Here is a 23,501-nt window from a genome sequence, read left to right as displayed (position 1 = left end):
AGGTCATACAGGCACGTGGAGGCCACACACACTACTGAGCCTCATTTTGACTTGTTTTAAGGACATTACATCAAAGTTGGATCAGCCTGTAGTGTGGTTTTCCACTTTAATTTTGAGTGTGACTCCAAATCCAGACCTCCATGGGTTGATAAATTTGATTTCCATTGATCATTTTTGTGTGATTTTGTTGTGAGCACATTCAACTATGTAAAGAAAAAAGTATTTAATAATAATATTTCATTCATTCAGATCTAGGATGTGTTATTTTCGTGTTCCCTTTATTTTTTTGAGCAGTGTATATACACAGAACAATTAATTATACCAACAAGGAGACAGATATTTAACCAGATGTATAGATTTTGGATGACGTTCTAATTTTCTCATGGATGAAACATCTCGGTAGTTTTCTTTTTCCAAAACTACAATCTGTTATGAACAGGGTGGACTGTGTTTTGTCTACTTTACCATTTATCAGCGTTATAAAAAAAAAATGCGTTTGGAGTTATTGTACACGTGCACTTCAGAGTAGGTGTTCCCTAACGGAAATATGCAAATACATGCTTGAACGCACCAATAGACTTATCGCTAGCTCATGCTTAGCTCTGCCTACCTTTTTTGTCCTGCCCACTAGGATTTGTTTGCTCCCATTGGAAACAATAGGCTGTGGTATACATTGGGTTACTTCTAAAAATCTTTGCTACATACACTACATGGAGTTGGTCCCCCCTTTGTGGCTATAACAGCCTCCACTCTTCCTGGAAGGCTTTCCACTAGATGTTAGAAAATTGCTGTTTGGGCTTCCATTCAGCCACGAGCATTAGTGAGGTTGGGCGATTAGGCCTGGCTTGTAGTTGGCATTCCAATTAATCCCAAAAGTGTTAGATAAGGTTGAGGTCAGGGCTCTGTGCAGGCCAGTCAAGTTCTTCCACACTGATCTCAACAAACCATTTCTGTACGGGGGATTATCACGCTGAAACAGGTAAGGGGCTTCCCCAAACTGTTGCCTCAAAGTTGGAAGCACAGAATCATCTAGAATGTCATTGTATGCTGTAGTGTTAAGATTTCCCTTCACTGGAATGAAGGGGCCTAGCCCGAACCATGACAATTATTCCTCCACCAAACTTGTTGGCACTATGCATTTGGACAGGTAGCGTAATACACACTGTAGTTCATGAATCTCAAATGTATTTTTGTTAGAATTCTAGTTCAGTGTATCATTTTTTGAAAGCAGCAGATATTCTGAAGTGGTATGTTTGGTCATAAAAAACACTTGTTCCTTCAGAACATTTGATTTTATTAAATACATTTAAAAAAAAAAAACAAACACAATGTCTACATTGTACAAAACACGTTGAATGATCAGTTGTTTGCAAAGAAAAACATACTGGGGGGGGGGGGGGGGGAGAGAAATAGTAGAGTAGCAGTTTAACACATGCTTACACGCACGCATGGTAGTTTGTGGCTCCTATTGAACACACATCAAATAAAATGTAGGCTAAATGTCATGAGCAGTAAGTACAAATCAGGTCACGAGGACACCAATGGGTTTAACATTAAAACTTGTGGCTTAGACCTTCACTGGCCCAAACTGCTACACCTACCTACCCAATCAACCTCTGCAAACTGCACCCTCCCTTTGCCAGAAAGGCATTTAGCTGATTTTAATGCACATTTAGCCTTCCCCTCCGCTAAATTACTAGTAAACTAGGCACTCTTAACCAATCATAAAGTCATGTTTCTTAGTAAAATGTATCGAATTATTCTTTCAGTTCTGAAGTTACAGAATATTTGAGTATTAAATCAGGTCAGATATGAAGAAAAAAAACTCATGCTCAGCAATAATTGTTTAATTAACTTAAACTTTTCAGTTAGGGTTCCTTCCAACATTGTGGGTGAACCAGGAAAACTGAAACAGTTACAAAAAAATACAAAAAAACTGTAAATCAATATTGAGTTACATCTATACTGTGTTTGACCATTTTAGGTCAGCCTTCTCTTTTGAACTTCTGTAGTGCACACAAACATGCTTCATTACTTCCATTTGATATCAAATGACAATTTATCAAGAACAGCATTGGATTATTCTCACTGGTGAGCATCTTTCATAATTGACAGGGAATATTCAAGACTATTCTGCATGTTGAGGATGGATGATGAGACTGCCATGTTTATGAGGTAAACTGTGTGGGTGGCGGGGGATCATCGGTGCAGACTGGAGTCGGTCAGAGCCTCAGTCAGGTGTGGGTAGAGGGACGGAGTAAGGCTGGGGAGGCTGGTCCGTTCTTACCGGAGGGTGGAGGGGAGACAATCAGCAGAAGTAGTAGGGTTCATCCATTTGCAGCACCAATAAACTTATGGCCAGTCTGTTTGGGCAGGTCTGGGGTTGGAGGGATAATTTGCCCCCTAGCCTCATTCTGCCATTAAGTCTAAACAGCACTTTGAGGTGAGCCTTAGAACATGCCACCTCCCATGCCCCCCATACCACCCATACCACCCATGCCCCCTGGCATGCCAGCCTCCTTTTCATCCTTGGGCAGTTCTGTGACCACACACTCGGCGGTGGAGAGCAGAGAAGCCACACCTGCAGCGTCCATCAGTGCCGTTCTTACCACCTGTAGGGGGAGACACTCAAGTCATTGCTGTAATAGAGACACCGGCAAAGGGAGCAAAATCGTCAGACAACCTGTGATACCACCACCAGACAACCTGTGATACCACCACCAGACAACCTGTGATACCACCACCAGACAACCTGTGATACCACCACCAGACAACCTGTGATACAACCACCAGACAACCTGTGATACAACCACCAGACAACCTGTGATACAACCACCAGACAACCTGTGATACAACCACCAGACAACCTGTGATACAACCACCAGACAACCTGTGATACAACCACCAGACAACTTTCGTCTATGCTTTGTCAGTCTAACCAAAGATTACATCATAACGGGAGTAGGAAAAAAACTAAGTAGACGGGTTGTCTACGTGCTTCTACACCTATATTGCTTGCTGTTTGGGGTTTTAGGCTGGGTTTCTGTACAGCACTTTGAGATATCAGCTGATGTAAGAAGGGCTATATAAATACATTTTATTATTTAGCAACTATGGGGCAAAACAGAAAAGGTTGGCTTAGATTTGACAACATGTAAACTATATATTTAGTCTCCAACTGTTTATTCAAAATAAACACATTTGCACAATGAGCACTTGAATTCAAATAACTTTTGCAAACATTATTGCTGTATATTTCCAATCACTAGAAAAACGACCCCGTCTTTATATATATTTTTTTACGCTGGGTGAACGACAGTGTAGTGCCAAGCTGAAGCATCCATACCTTGGTGGGGTCGATGATGCCCTTCTCTACCATGTTGACGTACTCTCCCTCCATGGCATCGTATCCTATCTCCCCCGCGGCCTGAAGGATTTTCTCCACCACTAGAGAGCCCTCCACACCAGCGTTCTTCGCAATGGTCATGGCTGGCACACGCAGGGCTCGTCTGATGATGTCAATTCCTATGGAGACAGGAATTGATACACCAAGTTAAGCTACAATACTTATCCTGTCCAGAAGTTGGAAAGAAAAATCGAAACATGTCCAACTTTACAGCCAAAATTAAAAACCTATTGGCATGTTAGGTTAAGATCCAGAGCAGGAACTCTACTTACCAATCTTCTGGTCAGTGTTAATGGGCACGAGGGCATCCAGGGCAGGGATGGAGCGCAGCAGGGCACAGCCACCTCCGGGCACAATGCCCTCCTCCACAGCGGCCCTGGTGGCATTCAGGGCATCGGTCACGCGGTCCTTCTTCTCGTTCACCTCCACATCACTCGTTCCTCCTACCTGGAACAGAACAGTCAGCGACACTTTTGATTTCTCTGCCATGGAAGGCAGATACAGAAGTGACTCATTAACAAATGTAAATCTTGTGTCAGAGCAGGAATCTCCTAATTTTAACATCCTACCTAATATGACAATATTCAGGGACATTAAAAGGACAAAAAGTAATCAAATCCTACTGCTACCCATCTCTCTACACTCTTTAGACTTTCACTCTGCAATCGCATGTCCCCCTCCAAGTTTTATTTAACTAGGCAAGTCAGTTAAGAACACATTCTTATTTACAATGATGGCCTACACCGGCCAAACCCGGACAGCGCTGGGCCAATTGTGCGCCATCCTATGGGACTCCCAAACACGGCTGGTTGTGATACAGCCTGGATTCAAACTAGGGTGTTTGTAGTGATGCCTCTAGCACTGAGATGCAGTGCCTTAGACCACTGCGCCATTCAGGAACCCAGCTGACCCCTTCTCCTCTGACCCACTCCCCCTTAACCCCTGCCCTGTGACTGACCTTGAGCACAGCCACTCCGTCAGACAGCTTGGCCAGCCTCTCGTTGAGCTTCTCCTTCTCATAGTCGCTAGTGGTGTTCTCCAGCTGCTCAACGATTTCTGCCTGGCGCTTCTCGATGGCCGCAGTGTCTCCCTTCCCCTTCAGCAGCATGGTGTCGTCCTTGGTGACAGACACCTCGCCAACCTTACCAAAGTCATGGGCCTGGATGTCCTCCAGAGCAATGCCCACCGCCTCATCTCCAAACACCTAAAGAGAAGGAAGAGGGAAAGGGATGGATGTCAGTAAAGGGCAGGATTTGAACAGGTATACATTGGCCCTAATTGAACATTTCAAAATGGCACCCATCTTTCAAGAGAGGCATGGAGGGTGCACTTCCATTATTAGAACAGGTCCAAGTTAAAGCCTCAGCCATGGGATAAGCATGACTACGCAAACTATTCATTGATTGGCAAATCATGCCAGCGCAGAAGTGTCAGACCAAGTGTCCCTGCCTGGCATGGGATGTAGTCAGACAAGGATAGTAGGAGACATGTTTCTGTGTGGAACGACAGAACAGCACAAGCCGCACTAACTTATCTTGCTTTACAATTTGATTTCTCAAATCAAAATGGACTGATGCAAGTATGGGGTGGTTGGTGTCAGTGTTCTTACAGTAATTATAGATCAATGTGACCATGGGGTGGTTGTATTGTAAAAGTGATCTTACAGTGCCCCCGGTGGCAACGGCCATGTCATGCAGCTGGGCCTTCCTGTTGTCTCCAAAGCCTGGGGCCTTGACTGCCACCACTTGCAGTCCCACCTTCAGCCTAAAGAAAGAGTAGAGGTTAATATAATACAGGCTCTCAAAGTGGGATCCGTTTAGAGTGTGTAATAAAATAGTGAATCTATACAATTTCTTAATCCTGTGCAACATGGGACTGGGAGGCTTACAGGGATATTGGTATCCAGAATACTCCACCAATTATATATTTTTCAATACTTCTTGTATTGCCCCAAAATGTGTATACATAAATGCACTGTAATTTAAACTTTAAAACTGCAAAGTTCTCTGCCTCATGGCAAAATTTGTAGTATTGCAGAAAATTAGTTTAAACTGCAAAAATGTATCCAATGCCAAGAGGTGGGCCTTTAAAAATGTTCCTTCCCAGTGCCCGAGATTTGGTTTGTTTGGCCATGCACTGCTTTGGTTTGTTTGGCCATGCACTGCTTTGGTTTGTTTGGCCATGCACTGCTTTGGTTTGTTTGGCCATGCACTGCTTTGGTTTGTTTGGCCATGCACTGCTTTGGTTTGTTTGGCCATGCACTGCTTTGGTTTGTTTGGCCATGCACTGCTTTGCTTTGGTTTGTTTGGCCATGCACTGCTGAAGTCATAGTAAAACTCCTTGTATCATATTTTTATCTCACTCAAATTGTGTTTGGATTAATAAGACGTTTTGTCCTGGAGACAGAACTGAGCGAGTTCCCCTTAAGCCAGCTGCAAAGTGAAAATGGACTACATTGTAAAAAAATCATATAAACAAAATCTAAGGTCAGGCATTATGGTTAGCAGTGTGGATAAGGTTAGGTTTAAAATCATATTTTATGACTCTGGGTGTGCCAGCTAGTGACCTCTCTGCAGAGCTCCCTCCAGAACAAGATGAATTACAAAAAACTAACCTGCAATGAATGCTATCACAAAAGGGATCCCTGACCCCAAAAAGTTTGAGAACCCCTGATAACACACCCAACACCCTCCAGCATCTAAGTCTACACAGACAGTCCAACGCTGATATTTTTCCCAATTATTGGCCAAAGAGCTGATTGGTCAATAAAACAACTAGTGGCAAAAGATCAGAAATGAGCTGCCTGTGTAAATACAGCCATTGTAGAGGATAATATAACACACCCCCAAACTGACTGACTCCCTACATCTACACACATTCCTCTACCCATAAAGAGAGGGCAGGAATTGTGAAAGGGTCGACAGCTTAATTGAAGTTGACTCTTCAGTCATAAATGAATACCTAGAGCGGAATGATGTTGGTGATATAGATAAGACCTTTATATTATTGTTGCAGGCCTGTGAGCTGGTTGTGTCCCTTTGGCCCAAGCAGTCAGTCAGTGTTAATGTGAAGGCGAAAACAAAAACAGGTCCTTAAGGGTGTTTACTGGTTAAATAAAGGACACCGACTGAGTACAAGGGCCTGTATTCACAAAGCATCTCATTTGGACTCTTTACCTAGGATCAGGTCCCCCGTGATTATAATTATGATCTAAAAGCAAAAACTGATCCCAGATCAGAACTGCTTCTCTGAGACACAGGGTGCTAAATGGACAGGGAACTGACCTGTTGAGGACCAGGGTGCTGAGGGCCTCTCCGTCCACATCCTCGGCCACGATGACCAGAGGTTTGCGGTGCTGGTTGGCCAATTCCAGGGCAGGGACGATGCTCTGGACAGAAGAGATTTTCTTCTCACTCAGCAACACATAGGCATCCTGGAACTCACACTTCTGGCCTGAAGGGCAGAGATGAGGGTTGATGTAAAAGCTCAACAACAAAAAATTGTCAAATGTGGAGCATGAAGATCATAAGAATCCATTAAATCTGTAGAGCATCAAGATCACCAGTGTGCTGGAGTTTCTCTTAATTTTAAAGCCCCAAAATAGCAGAAGATGGGCTTGGTGGTGGGGTCATGGCAGACAGGGGACCTTACCTTTGGCTGTGTTGATGAAGTAAGGGGAGATGTATCCGCGGTCGAACTTCAGCCCCTCAATGATCTCAAGCTCATCATAAAGGGTTTTGCCATCCTTGACAGTGATGACCCCCTTGCGGCCCACTTTCTTCATGGCGTTAGAGATGATGGTGCCGATCTCTACGTCTCCATTAGCAGAGATGGTGGCCACCTAGCAGACAGAACAGAAAGCATTGAAAACGTTAGTCACCATCAAAAGGTTATCTTAATATATGAAGTAGAATATAGATATTGCATCTATGGCAAATCAATAATTTGCATCAATTGAATAGATATGAAATGATAAGAATATTGACATATTTGAGTAATCAATATTCTTAACACAATTGGTTACCTGGGCAATCTCCTCAGGGGTGGTGACTGGCTTGGACATCCTCTTCAGCTCATTGATGACAGTCTCCACAGCCAGCATGACGCCACGGCGGATCTCCACAGGGTTAGCTCCTTTACTGATGCTGTCAAAGCCCTCCTTGGCGATGGCTCTGGCCAGCACGGTGGCAGTGGTGGTGCCATCTCCCGCTTCCTCGTTCGTGTTGTTGGCCACGTCCTGGACCAGCTTGGCACCAATGTTCTGGTACTTGCACTTCAGGTCGATGGCCTTGGCTACAGTGACGCCGTCCTTGGTCACCTTGGGGCTGCCCCAGCTCTGCTCGATAATGACTGTGCGACCCTGGAGGAAGGGAGGGGGAAAGGATATAGCTCAAAACACTTGTGTTCAGTTGTTCCTGCCAGAAACGGCACCTGGAACAAAACACTGTGGTGCACAGGGTTCTTCGGGTGGAAATGAGAGTCAAATGAAAAGTGGAACACTAATGGATTGGTTTTACATAGCAGTTTCGGAGCGAAATGTAAAATCGTACAGATTTTTATATTTCATTTGGCACCACAATACTGGAACCCATGGTCACATCAAGTCCCTCCTCTCCTACCTTTGGTCCCATGGTGACAGCGACAGCATCAGCTAGCAGATCCACTCCCTTCAGCATCATGGCCCGAGCATCGGCTCCAAACTTGACGTCCTTGGCGTAAGCCCGGGTGAGGTGGGGGGCCAGGGCCCTGCTGACTGGCCTCATCTGTCTCATCACTGTGGGTAGACGCAACATCTCTGAAGGGGGGAAAGGGAACTGTATTTACTCTGTCATAGTGTACTCAAAAAGCATGCGTTGTGTCAACAGCTGTTGGCTATCAGGACCTTCTTAATTTTAATATACACTTAAATGTGTTGGTAATAGCTAAAAGTAGCAAACTACTTGTTTGGCCTGTAACACATGAACCTTCCAGATCATTCCCAAGACACCTTCTCCCCCAGTCCACATGTCACATATGGACAATGTTTGGAGGTGACAATGGCAAGCTATACAGTGCACCCTAGTGACCACTCCTGGTACAGAAAGAGTTGTAAAACAAGAATCAATGAATGAAGTGATACAGATGATGCAATACCCCAAAAATCTCAAGGACAAAAAGGACATCCATTTCCATAACACAGAGCAAACACATGCAAATGTGTGTTTGAAGTCTTGCAGAAAGACCAAGACACAAATGCCAAACTTATTAAGCAGGCCATGGTCTCAAAAGGAGGGAATCTTAATAAACTGTCACAATACGCTAACATGTGAATGATTTGGCAGAATTTCCTATTCCACAGAACCCAAACCAAGGGCAGAGGACAAGATAGCCATTGAATTAGGAATTATAATTAATTTAGGTAATTTAATAGGATCTCTATGTCGTTAGAATTCTGCATAATAATAAAGTAGCAGCCTAATTCCATGTAAGGCATATGAGGGCTATTGCACTTCTCTGATTACAAATTAATGTTGTATCTGATGGGGAGTTTGTTGAGATTTGCTAAATTGTGACAGGAAAAGAGCGGTTCGAGACATTTCTGATTCTCCACACGTGTGTTCAGGTCATGTTGCGTAAGGTCAAATTGCACAGTAATGTTTAATGCCTTCCACAAATTAATGAACTATCTACTGAATGAATTGAAAATGTAGTAAAGATGGCCAAAGACAAAGGAAAGCATTATTTGTGAACTGAAAATGCAAAGATTTATATGCAGCCTATAGCAGCCCGAGTAGACACTACCCCAGCTCGAGCTTGGACAACACCTGACTGGGTTGATTGCTTACGCCTCTAACTTCGGTTTTACAGAATTCAATATCTGAGAAATGCAGATTGTTAAATGTATCTAGATTTTTTTCACTCAATCTTTTGGGATAAATTGTGACGGCGATCAAATCTCTTGTAGGTACAGCATGTCATGACATGAGTAAATGTGACCAATTGGGCTGTCATTATTTAATCAAGATCAGAGGACATGACAATCAACATGAAAACAATTACGCGACTAACTACCTTCGAAGTACCAATTAAAACGTAACTACCAAGACTATTGGGAAAGTATTGGAGAAAGACAGCCAAGTTAAGTTGCCATTAATTACCAGTGTCTTGTAATTATGGCAACGTGGATGCAAGTTACATTCCTAATCCTACTTAGGCTAACTAGCTAACGTTAGCACAGATAGCTACTTATTTGAATGTCGTTGTTGGAGGCATGACAGGCTTGAAAATATGTTCAGCTAACGATACTAGCAAAAGTATGACGTTTCAGACAATATGTTGTTTAGATTGATGCGCATCGAGCTCTATAAAATGTTACGAAGACATAATAGTACTTACTTGTTGTTTAATGATGACACGATTTGCTCGTCTGAAGGAGACAGGATGGTATAATGGGGAAAAGAATGGTACAGCGGTTGTGCAACAGCGCTTCAGAGACAGGCAACAATGCACATGTCCTTTTGCATCCGGGCAATTTACCGGTCCACCCCTAAATATGCATAAAGTTTTTAAAAAATAGATAAATATTTGCTGAAGTTGAAGGAACCTTTACATCAAAACCATATTATGTCAAATGATTGTGATATTTATACACTTTGTTTTAGGAAAAGTATTTATTTTGTGTGTTTAACTTGTCAATAAAACTACATGTTTCACTGATATGCTCGTTCCAGGGCCCCATGTTCCAGAACTTTCTCATGCGCCATTGGAGAGAAAGGGGGGTTCAAAGTTGACACCTTGTGCAACATTGCTGCAAACTGCAATCACATGAGAACACATGAAACATAAATTATAATTTCTTCACAACTGTCCTGGCGAGTTCCTTCTATATGTACACCTGCCTTTTGCATTCTGTGGGGGTAACGGAATATTTTGGAACTGAAACTGTCCAGGAACTGTAAAGTAAGGACATTTGAAGACACGCATGCGTGAACCATTTCTTGATATTTCCTCACGTGGGGACTCGTTCAGTGTGTCAAATCCACGCTCAAAGAAGTCGGTGCTCAACATTAGAAGGTCTCTCACATAAATGGTAAGACATTATTTATCAAAAACACATAGCTAGAATATAATTTAGGATGCCAAGTTTGTCACTAGCAGAGTTAGCATTCCGAGTTTCCTATTGTATTAGCTAACCTATGCTTTGATTTCTCGCAGGCAAGGTCAGGTATGACCAAGAATACAGGAGGACTTTATCAGATTAGCTAGCTACGGTTACTGTGTAAAGGCGTGTCATATAGTGACCTATGCGATCTGCAGTGCATTGTTCCACACTTCTGATTGTACGATAGCTAAATTAGCGAGCTCAAGATTACTTGCTATTTTGCGCCATCAATCTCAAAATCGTTGGCTATATATATATATATATATATATATATTAGATAATTGGCACTAGTTGATGGGTACTAGTGAACTATGAATAACGAATAAAGTGATGAGTAGAAGCATTTGCTGTTGCAATCTAAATTGATATGTGCACAAGTGTGGTATTTTATTTGACCTATTGTATGTTCTAGTTTATTTCACTGTCTGCCCTTGCACAACGAAAAAGGGAATTACCGGCTATCAACCAGTTCCGGGTAACGCAGAAGCCGTGACCCCATGTTCAACAGCGTCACAGCATTTTATTTGTCCATACATTTTGCCGCACTAGATTGCACAATTCTGCTTGGGAATATTGCACAGTATTCTAAAGATGTTAGAATGGGATCTGAAACCCTGGTCACTGAAGAACAGACCTCAAATGATTTGTTTTTGTTCAATGTTATCTCTTGACGTCTGGGTCCTTGAGCCTACTAAACCCCACAAAGCCTTGCCCAGGTTTCACTGTTTGTCTACACCTTTTTAGGAAGAATGTGACACAAATAAAGTTTGATAGATTTTTGGGCCCATGTGGGGGTGTGTGAGCACACTCCCTGACCTGTTCTGGAATTTAGTCTAACATCAAAGCCATGATTAGTATTGAAGTTTATCTGTGGGTCAGGGTTGGAGAGCCCTGCCCAGGAGTCAACAGCCTAGAACCACAAACTGTCCCCTGTCTCACCGACAACCTTCATTCAAGGTCAAAGATACATCTGTTACCAGACAGGCAGCTGGTGTTGCAAATCTTCAAAATGTTGACTCCTAAACTCCTTGCATTATGCAGGCCACAGAGAGAATCCATACCCTTTTTATTTTTTTTGTAGTTTTAGCTTAAAGATTGTGCTACATCAGATATCTAACAATTGCTTGCTTTAAGCCAGGGTTTCCCAAACTCGATCCTCGGAACCCCAAAGGGTGTACGTTTTGGTTTTTGCCCTAGCACTACACAGCTGATTCAAATAATCATCTAGCTTTGATCATTTTAATTAGCTGTGTAGTGTTAGGGCAAAACTCCAAATGTGCACCCCTTTGGGAAATGCTGCTTTACATCTTTTCAATAGTGAATACTAACGGTGTCTTTGTTGCCTTTGGCAGGCTCTACTTGCAAATTGCCTGGACACTGCTAGTAGTCAAGGGCAGTAACAAACCCTCTACTTGTAACTGCACAGGAAATCATTTGTGAGGAACTGCACAGGAAATCATTTGTGAGGAAGGTTCCACTAATTATTTTTCTATGGCAAAAATGTGAGGTGTATGTCGCCACCCACTGTATGGGTTGTAATACTTGTATTGTTCCCAAATAAATAAAAGCCAAAGAAACAAATTAATGTACTCCTTTAGTCCTTTAAACGTCAACTCTGATCCCTTCAGACTCTGGGGCTTGAGAAGGAAGAGCATCTTTGCACAGTATTCCTTGCAATGTTTCGGCCGTGAAGTCCTGGAGACCCAATAACCTTTCAGCTGCAAATACAATCATGGCCAGTTCCTTGGACTCCTTGTTCATTTGGGCAGGACAATTAATCACATATACAATAAAAGCCACAAAATCCACCTTCACGATCAGCATATCAGTTTCCCTAAAACTGTTGAACGACACGGAATCTCCACAGCCTGTGGGGCATCCACCATATTGTCAGCTTCACTCACTCCAACTATTTTGCATAGAGTACCACTAACCTGTAGTAGGTTTATGTATACCTTTAGTGACTAGTTTCTTGTGTTCCGTGTGCAAGCTCATTTGGATACGTTCAGCTAAAAGATATGTTTATTTGCTTTTTTTCAGTAGCGCTTAAATGGTAGTAGGCCTAACCTTAAATGCAAGTCAAGGAGCCAAATGAAAAGTCTCTTTCACAGATGTGATTCATTTCGGATGTTCACAAAAAATAGCCTTTCAAAAAGAGCAACTACAGTTACCAAGCCAGGAACTCTTGGAAATGGTGTACACTGGGGCTCCAGAGTGGCACAGCAGTTTAAGGCACTGCATCTCAGTGCAAGAGGTGTCACTATAGTACCTGGTTTGAATCCAGGCTCTATCACATCTGACCATGATTGGGAGTCCCATAGGGCAGCTTACAATTGGCCCAGCGTTGGCCGGAGTAGGCTGTCATTGTAAATAAGAACAAATTCTTAACTGACTTGCCTAGTTAAATAAACAGTCCCCCACAAAATTGTCCTTATTTTCAGCAGATGATGGCAGATGATTACAACACATCTCCTTTTGGCTATTGAAGGGGCCCCTCGTGCATTTGTATTACTTAAGCCCTTTTCAGGTCACACAATGGATAAAACTCTAGCTAGTGGCAATTTGAGGGTATAACAATTGGAATGTCAAGCACTCACTGAAGAAGAGTCCAACACTTCTCAACCTCAGATGAGCTATGTAGATTAAATCCGTTTCAATGTTTTGTTGTACCGTTGTCTCCGTCATAAAACCGTTCTCATACATCTTTTAGGCTTTCAGGAAATTCCTTCCCATGTTTGACCGGGTGCTGGTGGAGCGTCTGGCTGCGGAGACTATGTCAAAGGGGGGCATCATGTTGCCAGAGAAGGCCCAAGGCAAGGTTCTGCAGGCCACAGTGGTGGCAGTGGGACCAGGCTCCACAAACCAGGTAATTTACTTCGATCTGACTCTCTGGCTAAACAGTAGCTTATGTATGATTTGTGTAACTAACTGGAGTCGGTCTACAATTGTGGCTTACAGTCTGTCTGAGTTGTCTAACTGGCTTATCAGATTTCACAATGCCCAGATACAATATAGAAATCCTTTTTTTCTACTGATCTCATTCAGAAAGGGAAGCTGACACCCATGAGTGTCAAAGTTGGAGAGACGGTCCTTCTGCCAGAGTATGGAGGAACTAAAGTCGACCTGGAAGACAAGGCATGTCTAGAACTGTTTTCTACTTTATTGTTATTAGATGTATGATAAGTGATAAATTGAAATTATGTCCTACTACTGTATTCATTAGTTTGTGTATTGATTGTCTATTTAAATTTGTCTTTCAGGAATACTTCCTATTCCGTGATGCTGACATCCTTGGCAAATATGTAGAGTAAAATCTGTTTCACTGTAAAACGTCCCTGTAACCCCCATCCATCCTGTTAGAGAAGATTGTTGCCTCGTTCATGTCTTAGTTTTTTTTTAATGTTATTCAATTGTAAATAATTCTGATCATGTTTTGTTACAATAATAAAGTGGACTATTGAATCTGGATGTGTATCTCCTGAGCAGATATATGAAAAGAGGATTTGAGATGTATTTTATGTGCAAGTGGGGACTGTTCAGGCTGAGGAGTGTGTTTCACAGGCCCCCACCTGCAACACTCTGAATAAGACAAGTTGAATATACAGAATCAGATCTGCATAACATTTTGTTGAAGGAACTGGTGTTGGTAAAAGGTCCTTCCACCCCTGCATACACTTGTATTCTTCAAATACTATGATTCACACATATGTACGTAAACAAGCAAATGTGCAGTGTCAGTGATATCTCTGGAGGAATGACAACCATTTGGTAGCTCACTACTCCCAATCCCAGTTCTTGTTATCCGTCACACAAGCTTGTGCATCATTTGCATCCGGGCATTCTGTCGAGATGGTCATGGCGGAGGGTACTGCAGTTCTGAGGAGGAATAGGCCTGGAACCAAGGCGAAGGTATGTTTCTAGAAATTTGAATACGATTGCATTTGGTGAAGAGGCCATCGGTGATCATTAGTGGCCTTACCTCAACCGTGAATTTAATTTCGGTGATGGCTTCTGAAAAACACAGGAAGGGTCGGGGCTGCAAGCCAGTAACGTTAGTAGCTTGCTAACTTGGCTTGCTAAAAATGTTGCACAGCAGACTTTTCGACACGTGTCTAGTTTGCCAACTATCTAGCTAGACTAAAATCCCAATATGAATACTATCAGAGAACCACTTTTGATAGCTAGCAAGTAACTAATTGATGCTAGCTAACGTAGTTGCCAGAAGATGCCGACCCTACTGTTACACTTGTTTACGACTGAGCTGCACTGGGGTAGGAACGCAATCATGGGTATATTAACCTCTAACCACACCATTGAACTGGTGCAAGATATGGGTGAGGAAACGTACCTCAATGCAGGGATGGGATGGGGATATCCCACTGTACTCCAAATTGTACATGTATCCACACTGATACATCGAGAAGAATACTGCTAGTTTTAATGGACAACTGCTCTTTTTGTTCTCATGCTAGCTAGCAGTAACCACTGCACACATTTTGGAATTTCAGTGCCAGACAATTAATCTCCATTGTTCAACACAAAGTGCTGTTATGGAAGTAACCATTCTGCTGGCTTGGCAGTTTTGAAAGGGAAGTTTAAAGGTAAAGTAATCAATAGTAAGGCTCATCATTCTGGAAGATGGTTCATTTTAGTTATAGATGTGAATGGTCTTTTTATTTTGGGAAGCTACAAAAATCATTTATGCTACAAATAACAGTTCAAAAACAAAAACCTATTTCAAGATTTTTAGCAGGAAATCCATCTACTTTTAGATATATTTGTGGATGCCAGACTGAATTTTGGAAGGGATTGGAATTCTATTGGGGATCCTCAATGGGATTGCTTACCTCCTGAGCTACAAGAATGAATAATCCTTCCAAATTGAATTTATGTTTGGGATTTGATGGTTTTGAGATATATATATATATATATAAAACAATATACATTGTGTTGCAAATATATGTCCAAGCAATAAAGAATCGATTTTTGTTTAATATCCAGAGTAGATGTCTCTATTGAAACCTCTGTTCTCATGGCCCCTGGGGTGGCAGGGTAGCCTAGTGGTTAGAGCGTTGGACTAGTAACCGGAAGGTTGCGAGTTCAACCCCCTGACAAGGTACAAATCTGTTGTTCTGCCCCTGAACAGGCAGTTAATCCACTGTTCCTAGGCCGTCATTGAAAATAAGAATGAGTTCTTAACTGACTTGCCTGGTTAAATAAAGGTAAAACATTTAAATTAAATAAAAATTTCAATCAACCTCGTAGCATCTACAGATGGACAGAAAAATAACAATTACCAGAAATTTAACAAAACACTTCCGGCTGATGAACGGTTCAAGACTGCAGCTAAATCTATTAGAACTGAATGCTAGAATAAGGCAAACTTGTTGAAGTTATATGGTGCATACTGGGAAATCAGAAAGTTGACCATTGCTAAGACAAAAAGTCTATAATCAAAGACATTGTTAGCATCTATGGACAAGAGGACTTGAGTCATCAAGACGAGCACATTATTAAAATAATATATGAGGACAAAGCTTAAGGATTCTGGACTTCCTGACGGGACGCCTCCAGGTGGTAAAGGGTAGGCAACAACACATCTGGCACGCTGATCCTCAACCCTGGGGCCCCTCAGGGGTGCGTACTTAGTCCCCTTCTATACTCCCTGTTCACCCATGACTGAGTGGTCAAGCACGACTCCAACACCGTCCTTAAGTTTGCTGACGACAAAACAGTGGTAGGCATGATAACTGACAACCATGAGACAGCCTATAGGGGAGAGATCAGAGACCTGGCAGTGTGATGCCAGGACAACAACCTCTTTCTCAATGTGAGCAAGACAAAGGAGCTGATCGTGGACTACAGGAAAAGGAGGGTCGAACAGGCCCCCATTAACATCGACGGGACTGAAGTGGAGCGGGTCGAGAGTTTCAAGTTCCTTGGTGTCCACATCACCAACAAACTATCATGGTCCAAACAAACCAAGACAGTTGTGAAGAGGGCACGACAACTCCTTTTCCCCCTCAGGAGACTGAAAAGATTTGTCATGGGTCCCCAGATCCTCAAAAAGGTCTACAGCTGCACCATCGTGAGCATCCGGACCGTTTGCATTACCGCCTGGTATGACATCGGCTCGGTATCTGACCGTAAGGCGCTACAGAGGGTAGGCGGTGGTGTCAGAGGAAGGTCCAAGTCATAGACTGTTCTCTGCTAATGCACGGCAAGCGGTACCGGAGCGCCAAGTCTAGGACCAAAAGGCACCTGAACAGCTTCTACCCCCAAGCCATAAGACTGCTGAACAACTAAACTAATCAAATGGCCACCCGGACTATTTACATTGTTTTTACACTGCTGCTACTCGCTGTTTATTATTTATGCATCGTCACTTTACAAATGACCTCGATTAACCTGTACCGACGCTCATTGACTCTACCGTTACCCACGGTATATATCCTCATTGTTATGTAAATTTCTTGTTACCTTTTGAATTATTAGATTTTTTTGTAACTTTCGTTTATTTAGTAAATATTTTATTAACTCTATTTCTTGAACTGCGTTTTTGGTTAAGGGCGTGTAAGTAAGAATTTCACGGTAAGGTCTAAAACACCTGTTGTATTCAGCGCATGTGACAAATACAATTTGATTTGAGATCAAGAACAAAGTGGATGGAAGAAGGTGAGAAAAACACGAAATATATTTTTTACTTGGAAAAAATAAATGCTGAACTCTCCTTGGTTAAATTGAACATTAATGGACATACTTCAGAAATCCAAAGGAAATGTCTTGCTTTGTTACATAGTTCGATGGTAAATGATATACTAAAAGGGATAATGTTGGCGATATAACCTCTTTTCTGTCCTCCATAAAAGAGAATGCTTTGTGTATTGATGTGGAGTTCAAAAGAATGTGTGACCAAAATATATCTTTGGAAGAGATTAAGAAAGACATCATCTGGTAATTAAGGTCAAACCAGTGAATTTTTTATAAAGTATTTCAAGATGACATTTGTGATTTAAAAAATTTGTATTCATAGAAGCTATTGAAATGGGGAAGTTACTTTCTTTGATGTCTCAAGGTTTAATCTCTTTACCAAAGCCTAATAAAGATGCTTTAATATTAGAACACTGGAGGCCTATAACTTTAAATAAATATGTCAAATTGTTAACTGTTATCTTTGCAGAAAGATTAAAGATGTCTTGAAACAATTACTGATGATTGTCAATCAGGATTTATGAGAGGGAGGCACATTCGTAATAATATTCTTTGGTTTTAGATTTGATAGATTAAAGTAACCTTTCAAATTACGACCGTTTTATTTGTCAATCCCCCAAAAATATATTTCTATTTTATTTGTAAGGCATTCGATTCGGCAGAGTATAGTTTTATGTGTTGAAACACTGGATTTCTTTAGATTTGGCAATTACTTTAAACAAGTCATTCAGACATGGATGCAATAGCTCAATTAAATGACCTAATGGGGGGTAGAACAGAGTCTATAAAAAGCTGTGTTTGAATGTATTTTCTTCTATCTTGTTTGACTTTGAAATAAAATAGAACATTTTGCATTAAAGTATCAATCTAATGATTTGGCTGATATTGCCTGTATTCCCATAAAATGTTATTACATACCTGGGCATCAAGATATGTAAAAACCAAACAAAGGGCTAATTAAAATTTGACTCCCATCACTGAGAATGTTGAGGTTTGATGCTTGGTTGTTAAATGGTCACATATTGCTGTCAAAAACTGAAGAAGTATCGAGACTGCAATGGCTGCAATGGCATTGGATGTTCCCCACGCAACAAGTAAAGAAGTAGACTTGAAACTTTTACATTTTGTTTGGAGGAATAAACCACATTATTTAAAAAATAGTGTATTGTGTAATGCTCTAGATCTGGGCGGTTTAAATGTGCTTGATTTTGGTACATCAGATATTATCTTTAAGACTAGGTGGATCAAGAATTACATCCAATTTGCAGATAGGATTTGGAATATTATTCCAAATCTTGTTTTTGAAAAGGTTGGTGGCATTGAATTTTTCCAAAAATGTAACTGAGCTCATTAAAATTCCCCTTACATTATCCAATTTCCATAAGCAGGTGTTACTATTCTGGTTAATTGTATATAAACGTAACTTCTCCCCTAATAGATGTTTGATTTGGAATAACAAAGACATAAAATATAATAATACATAATTTTTCTATAGATGGTTTGAGAACGGTATTTTGTTACTGACACAATTATTTATTGAAATGGACAAATGTATTGTTATGTAGAGTTTTTTAATAGATATGTAATTCCAGTGATGGTGAAGGACTATGCCATTGTTTTTAATGCAATACATACAGGCCTTAAGACTTTTACAGGAAATAATGTTATTGAGAGGAATGTGGAATTCAGTTTCAGCGTCCTATTAGATGGCGTATGCATCAATGATAAAAAGTGGTAGAATTTCAATCTTCTTGATGGAGCAGGGTGGATAAATGTACAATTTGGAGTACAGCGGCACATCCCATTCCAGCATTGAGGTACATTTTCCGACCCATATCTCGCGCCAGCTCCATGGTGTCTTAATGTAACAATGATTGAGTTCCAATCCCAGTGCAGCTCAATGTAAACAAGCGTAGCGGTAGGGTCGTTATCTTTTGGCAAGCTAATTTAGTAGCCAACCTAGTTTACATTTGGTATTGATAACGTTCATCTACACGGAACAAAAATATAAAAGCAACAAGTAAAGTGTTTCACGAGCTGAAATATAAAATCACAGAAATGTTCCATACCCACAAAAAGTTTATTTCTCAAAAATGTTATTTACATATGTGTTTACATACCTGTTAGTAAGCATTCTATTTTGCCAAGATAATCCACCCTCCTGACAGGTGTGGCATATCAAGAAGCTGATTAAACAGCATGATAATTACACAAGCCCCCTTGTGCTGGGGAAAATAAAAGGTCACTTAAAATATGTAGTGTTGTCACACAACACAATGCCACAGATGTCTCAAGTTTTGAGGGAGCATGCAATTGGCATGCACCTGCAGGAATGTCTACCAGAGCTGTAATGTTCGTTTCTCTACCATAAACGTCATTTTAGAGAATTTGGCTGGGTCCAACTGGTCTCACAACCACAGACCACTTGTAACCACACCAGCCCAGGACCTCCATATCTGGCTTCTTCACCTATGGGATCATCTGAGGGAGGGAGGGGGGGGTGGAGTATTTCTGTCTGTAATAAAACCCTTTTGTGGGGAAAAATAATTCTGATTGGCTGGGCCTGGCTCCCCAGTGGGTGGGCCTATGCCGTCCCAGGCCTACCCATGGCTGCACTCCTGCCCGGTCATGTGAAGTCCATAGATTAGGGCTTAGGGACTGATTTCCTTATATGAACAGTAACTCAGTAAAATCTTTGAAATTGTTGTATAGTTTTGTTCAGTATAGCTAAGTAATTTGGGGCACTTTACAAGTATAAGGTCAACACAAGTAATGACTTTTTGATAGTTAGCTGATGCTAAATATTTTTGGTAGTTAATTACAGTGCTGAAGTCTACAGTTCACTAGCTAGCAAGCTATGTCAAAATAGCTGACAGTTACCAGTTAGCTAACGTTAGCTAGCATGTCAACCAATACAGTGTTTGCTAGCTAATGTAAACAATGCTGTCTATGGCTAGATGGTGTGAAGGCTGAGAGGTGACACGTTTGTCCATTGAGCGCATACAGTGAATATGATTAACGTTATCCCTTTGTCCCTCTCTCACTGCAGGATTTCTACAATTGGCCGGATGAATCCTTTGAGGAGATGGACAGCACTCTGGCTGTACAACAGGTTTGGTTGAGTTAGTCAGTGGGGAATGACTGAGGAGTCCATTTTGAGCTTCAAATTAGCTTCAAGTGTCATGATTGCAGAATGCTGTTTGTTGCTGTCAAGCCTGACATTGACGAGCTGTGCCTTATTTTAACATGGCTGCTGCCCTATAAACCTACAAAGCATCTTATCTAGTGTGATCATTGTCATCCATGTCAGAACCTTAGTCTGTTAACAAGGATGCTAGCCGAATCCGGATGTTTGACTAACCTCAGTGGTACCCTGTCCATGTTCAGTACATTCAGCAGAACATCCGGTCAGACTGCTCTAACATCGATAAGATCCTGGAGCCTCCAGAGGGACAGGACGAGGGAGTGTGGAAGTACGAGCACCTCAGGTACACTGCGTTCCTTCACTTGACTTACCAGACGTATTACTTTGACCCTATACCAACTACACACTTGACTGATTAGACTCTCTACACTGAGTGTGTCTACCAAATCAATTAGAGTAATTGATTTTGGTGTTGTCTCACTCATCTTTTTCCTTATCCCCATTCCCCCATCCACCCCTTCTTTCTCTCTGTTATAGGCAATTCTGTCTGGAGCTGAATGGACTAGCTGTGAAACTGCAGAGTGAGTGCCACCCAGACACCTGCACGCAGATGACTGCCACAGAGCAGTGGATCTTCCTATGTGCTGCACACAAAACCCCCAAAGAGGTGAGTGTTACTAAAATCAGAATTTAATTCACTCAGGGTTTTATTTTTAAATTTAGCCTGTCATGGCACAGGATGCAATTGCCTGTGTGTTTGTGTCCAGTGTCCTGCCATTGACTACACCAGGCACACGCTGGACGGAGCTGCCTGCCTTCTCAACAGCAACAAGTATTTCCCCAGCCGGTGAGCGCACACACACACACACACACACACAAAATGTAAAGGAATACTTTGGTTTCCTACTCATACACTTTCAATCTTCTCTCCCCAGTGTGAGCATCAAGGAGTCCTCTGTAGCCAAGCTGGGCTCTGTGTGTCGCCGTATCTATAGGATATTCTCTCATGCCTATTTCCACCATCGCCAGATATTCGACAAGTATGAGGTAAGTGGTAGTTGGAAGTTCCCACTTCCCAAATAGACCTGGATTTTGGCTCCTCGTTCTTATTGAAACTGAAGAATAGCGTCACAGGGACACAAACTGCTTTTTTCTGCTTGTTTAAATTAGAAAATGTAAAGCTCATATCCACAAGTGTACACCAGGTTGAAGAGGAAATTGAGAAGAATCAGGTCAGTTATTGTGCTTTTTTTCTGCCAGATGAGTTATGTTCCATCTTGTGGTTGTATCAAATTCAGTCAACAGGTGGCGCTTCAGACCAGGTTTCCCAAAAGCATCTTAAGGCTACGTTTGTTAGAATTAGTCTTAAAATGCTTTGGGAAACACTGATATGTGGTTATTACTAGAACTGGGCAGATGATTAGCTTCACTTCATGGTCCACTGATCCCGGCTCAGTAGTCAATGTAATGACCCCATGCAGACCAAAGCTATAATGGCACTACAGTCTATAAACTAGTGAATCAGACACTGCTTTTCTTGAGTCACCTCTCTGTCTAGAGGGTATGTGCTATGGGTTGTTTCTGGACAGAGCCTAACTCAGCCTAATTCTCTTGTTTGTTTCCCTTCTATGTCCCTCCCTGCAGAATGAGACGTTCCTGTGCCATCGGTTCACACGCTTTGTGATGAAGTATAACCTGATGTCCAAGGACAACCTGATCGTTCCTATCCTGGAGGAGGAGGTCCAGAACGCTTCAGCCGGGGAGAGCGAGGCCTGAGAGGAGAGCTGCACACAGGAGACCAGACGTGTATTCAAATACTGCTTGATTGAGCTTGCCTGTTGCAATGGAACCAAGAGAAGTCCCACATGTGCAAACCCCACCCATCTGGCACTCTAAAGCAAATGCTCAAAGTATTTGAAAGATTTCAGATAGTATTTGAACCAATGATTTGTATATACACTAGACTGACAGGGGGCGCTGTTTTGAAGCCACCACGCCTCCCATCTTGGCACCATTGTAAAAAAATGTCTACAATTGTTTTTGCCACATTTACTCTATTACAGACAGCTACATGCATAATTTGTAATTGTGTGAGCTAAAAGTAAAAAATGTAATTTTAAACATCCTTAAAAGTACTAATGTTACTGGCCCCGCTACAACAACAATACTTAAATATATGTAATTTTGTCCTTGAAATATTCAAGTGGAATTCCTATGGACTGCCAATATGGCCGACCGGTGGCTCCAAAGCCTCTCATTAGCCAATGCATAGCATCAGCAATCCAGAGTTTATATACATCATTGATTGGAACCCAGGTCTGAAACAGCTATACACTACAGACAGGCTCTCACTACTTGCTTTAACATTTTAAGCACCTGGATTTGCTCAACCTACATAAAACCATAATGTGTTGATGACAAAGGCACACTCATGGGCTCCCTGTATATAACCTCTGCTCTCCCATGTCCCCCTCCATCTTGTTTTCCTGGTGCTTTACATTCTCCCTGTTGCCTTTGTTCTCTCTTGCTGAATTGTAAATGGACCCCTTGCCACTCCAGGAAGATCTGAGAGGATTGGTGGAAAAATGCAGACATTTCCATGCAGCCCATTGGAAGGCAAGATGAAGCTATGACTATAATGCTTCTGTATCCAATCTGCTCAAATGTACAGGTGTGTGTAGGGTTTAGAGGCTATGGATCCATTTGTGGTTCAGAATCTCTGCTTTTGTTGCTCTGAGTACATACCTCCGTCACCATTCCCCCCCCGCAGGGTAGCCTAGTGGTTAGAGCGTTGGACTAGTAACCGGAAGGTTGCAAGTTCAAACCCCCGAGCTGACAAGGTACACATCTGTCGTTCTGCCCCTGAACAGGCAGTTAACCCACTGTTCCTAGGCAGTCATTGAAAATAAGAATTTGTTCTTAACTGACTGGCCTAGTTAAATAAAGGTAAAAAAATAAAAAATAAAGTTATTTTGTGAGAGTCTTGTCTATCTGCCCCACTTTTTAATTTTCCTTTTTTAATGAACTGAATTTTGTTACATTTTCATGATGTCTGTTAATAAAAAGACTGTTACCCAATGTGCTTGTTGACTTTTTGA

The 23,501-nt window shown here is 41.8% G+C and overlaps 3 protein-coding genes across 4 annotated transcripts; 2 read left to right on the top strand and 1 right to left on the bottom strand.

The window, feature by feature from the left end:
• Positions 1 to 1,277: 1,277 nt before the first annotated feature.
• LOC115110409 (60 kDa heat shock protein, mitochondrial) lies at positions 1,278 to 9,903 on the bottom strand. Its single transcript, XM_029636044.2, has 10 exons — positions 9,782 to 9,903; positions 8,026 to 8,201; positions 7,431 to 7,766; positions 7,058 to 7,247; positions 6,691 to 6,859; positions 5,071 to 5,170; positions 4,365 to 4,610; positions 3,679 to 3,853; positions 3,347 to 3,525; positions 1,278 to 2,612 (listed from the first exon to the last, which is right to left on the bottom strand). The coding sequence occupies exons 2-10, from the start codon at positions 8,197 to 8,199 to the stop codon at positions 2,451 to 2,453; spliced, it is 1,731 nt and encodes a 576-aa protein (XP_029491904.1). The 5' UTR covers positions 8,200 to 8,201; positions 9,782 to 9,903; the 3' UTR covers positions 1,278 to 2,450.
• Positions 9,904 to 10,202: 299 nt separating this feature from the next.
• Positions 10,203 to 14,013, top strand: LOC135559484 (10 kDa heat shock protein, mitochondrial). Its single transcript, XM_029636068.2, has 4 exons — positions 10,203 to 10,475; positions 13,258 to 13,413; positions 13,593 to 13,682; positions 13,808 to 14,013. The coding sequence occupies exons 1-4, from the start codon at positions 10,473 to 10,475 to the stop codon at positions 13,856 to 13,858; spliced, it is 300 nt and encodes a 99-aa protein (XP_029491928.1). The 5' UTR covers positions 10,203 to 10,472; the 3' UTR covers positions 13,859 to 14,013.
• A 306-nt stretch (positions 14,014 to 14,319) lies between these two features.
• On the top strand, positions 14,320 to 23,481 carry LOC115110416 (MOB-like protein phocein). 2 transcript variants are annotated; one of them, XR_003860629.2, is made up of 8 exons: positions 14,320 to 14,456; positions 20,308 to 20,370; positions 20,646 to 20,746; positions 20,941 to 21,070; positions 21,171 to 21,250; positions 21,339 to 21,450; positions 21,574 to 21,635; positions 22,048 to 22,126. XR_003860629.2 is itself a non-coding variant. In XM_029636056.2 (7 exons), the coding sequence occupies exons 1-7, from the start codon at positions 14,397 to 14,399 to the stop codon at positions 22,177 to 22,179; spliced, it is 678 nt and encodes a 225-aa protein (XP_029491916.1). In that variant the 5' UTR covers positions 14,345 to 14,396; the 3' UTR covers positions 22,180 to 23,481. The 2 variants fall into 2 exon arrangements, 1 of the variants encoding a protein (XP_029491916.1); XM_029636056.2 differs by lacking the exon at positions 21,574 to 21,635 and having other exon boundaries at positions 14,345 to 14,456; positions 22,048 to 23,481.
• Positions 23,482 to 23,501: the final 20 nt, after the last annotated feature.

The sequence above is a fragment of the Oncorhynchus nerka genome, linkage group LG3 (genome assembly GCF_034236695.1).
Source record: "Oncorhynchus nerka isolate Pitt River linkage group LG3, Oner_Uvic_2.0, whole genome shotgun sequence".
NCBI classification, from domain to species: domain Eukaryota; kingdom Metazoa; phylum Chordata; class Actinopteri; order Salmoniformes; family Salmonidae; genus Oncorhynchus; species Oncorhynchus nerka.
Note: the sequence above shows the minus strand (reverse complement) of the source record. Positions and strands in the feature narration are given on the sequence as shown.

Coding starts and splice junctions, on each gene's coding strand:
- LOC115110409 (XM_029636044.2), bottom strand. CDS start 8,199: ATGTTGCGTCTACCCACAGTGATGAGACAGATGAGGCCAGTCAGCAGG. Junction 7,248..7,430: donor CCCCTGAGGAGATTGCCCAG/GTAACCAATTGT, acceptor TCTGTCTGCTAG/GTGGCCACCATCTCTGCTAA. Junction 3,854..4,364: donor ACGGAGTGGCTGTGCTCAAG/GTCAGTCACAGG, acceptor GTTCTGTTCCAG/GTAGGAGGAACGAGTGATGT.
- LOC135559484 (XM_029636068.2), top strand. Junction 13,414..13,592: donor GACCAGGCTCCACAAACCAG/GTAATTTACTTC, acceptor GATCTCATTCAG/AAAGGGAAGCTGACACCCAT. Junction 13,683..13,807: donor AAGTCGACCTGGAAGACAAG/GCATGTCTAGAA, acceptor TTTGTCTTTCAG/GAATACTTCCTATTCCGTGA.
- LOC115110416 (XM_029636056.2), top strand. CDS start 14,397: ATGGTCATGGCGGAGGGTACTGCAGTTCTGAGGAGGAATAGGCCTGGA. Junction 14,457..20,307: donor GGCCTGGAACCAAGGCGAAG/GTATGTTTCTAG, acceptor CTCTCACTGCAG/GATTTCTACAATTGGCCGGA. Junction 21,251..21,338: donor AACAAGTATTTCCCCAGCCG/GTGAGCGCACAC, acceptor TTCTCTCCCCAG/TGTGAGCATCAAGGAGTCCT.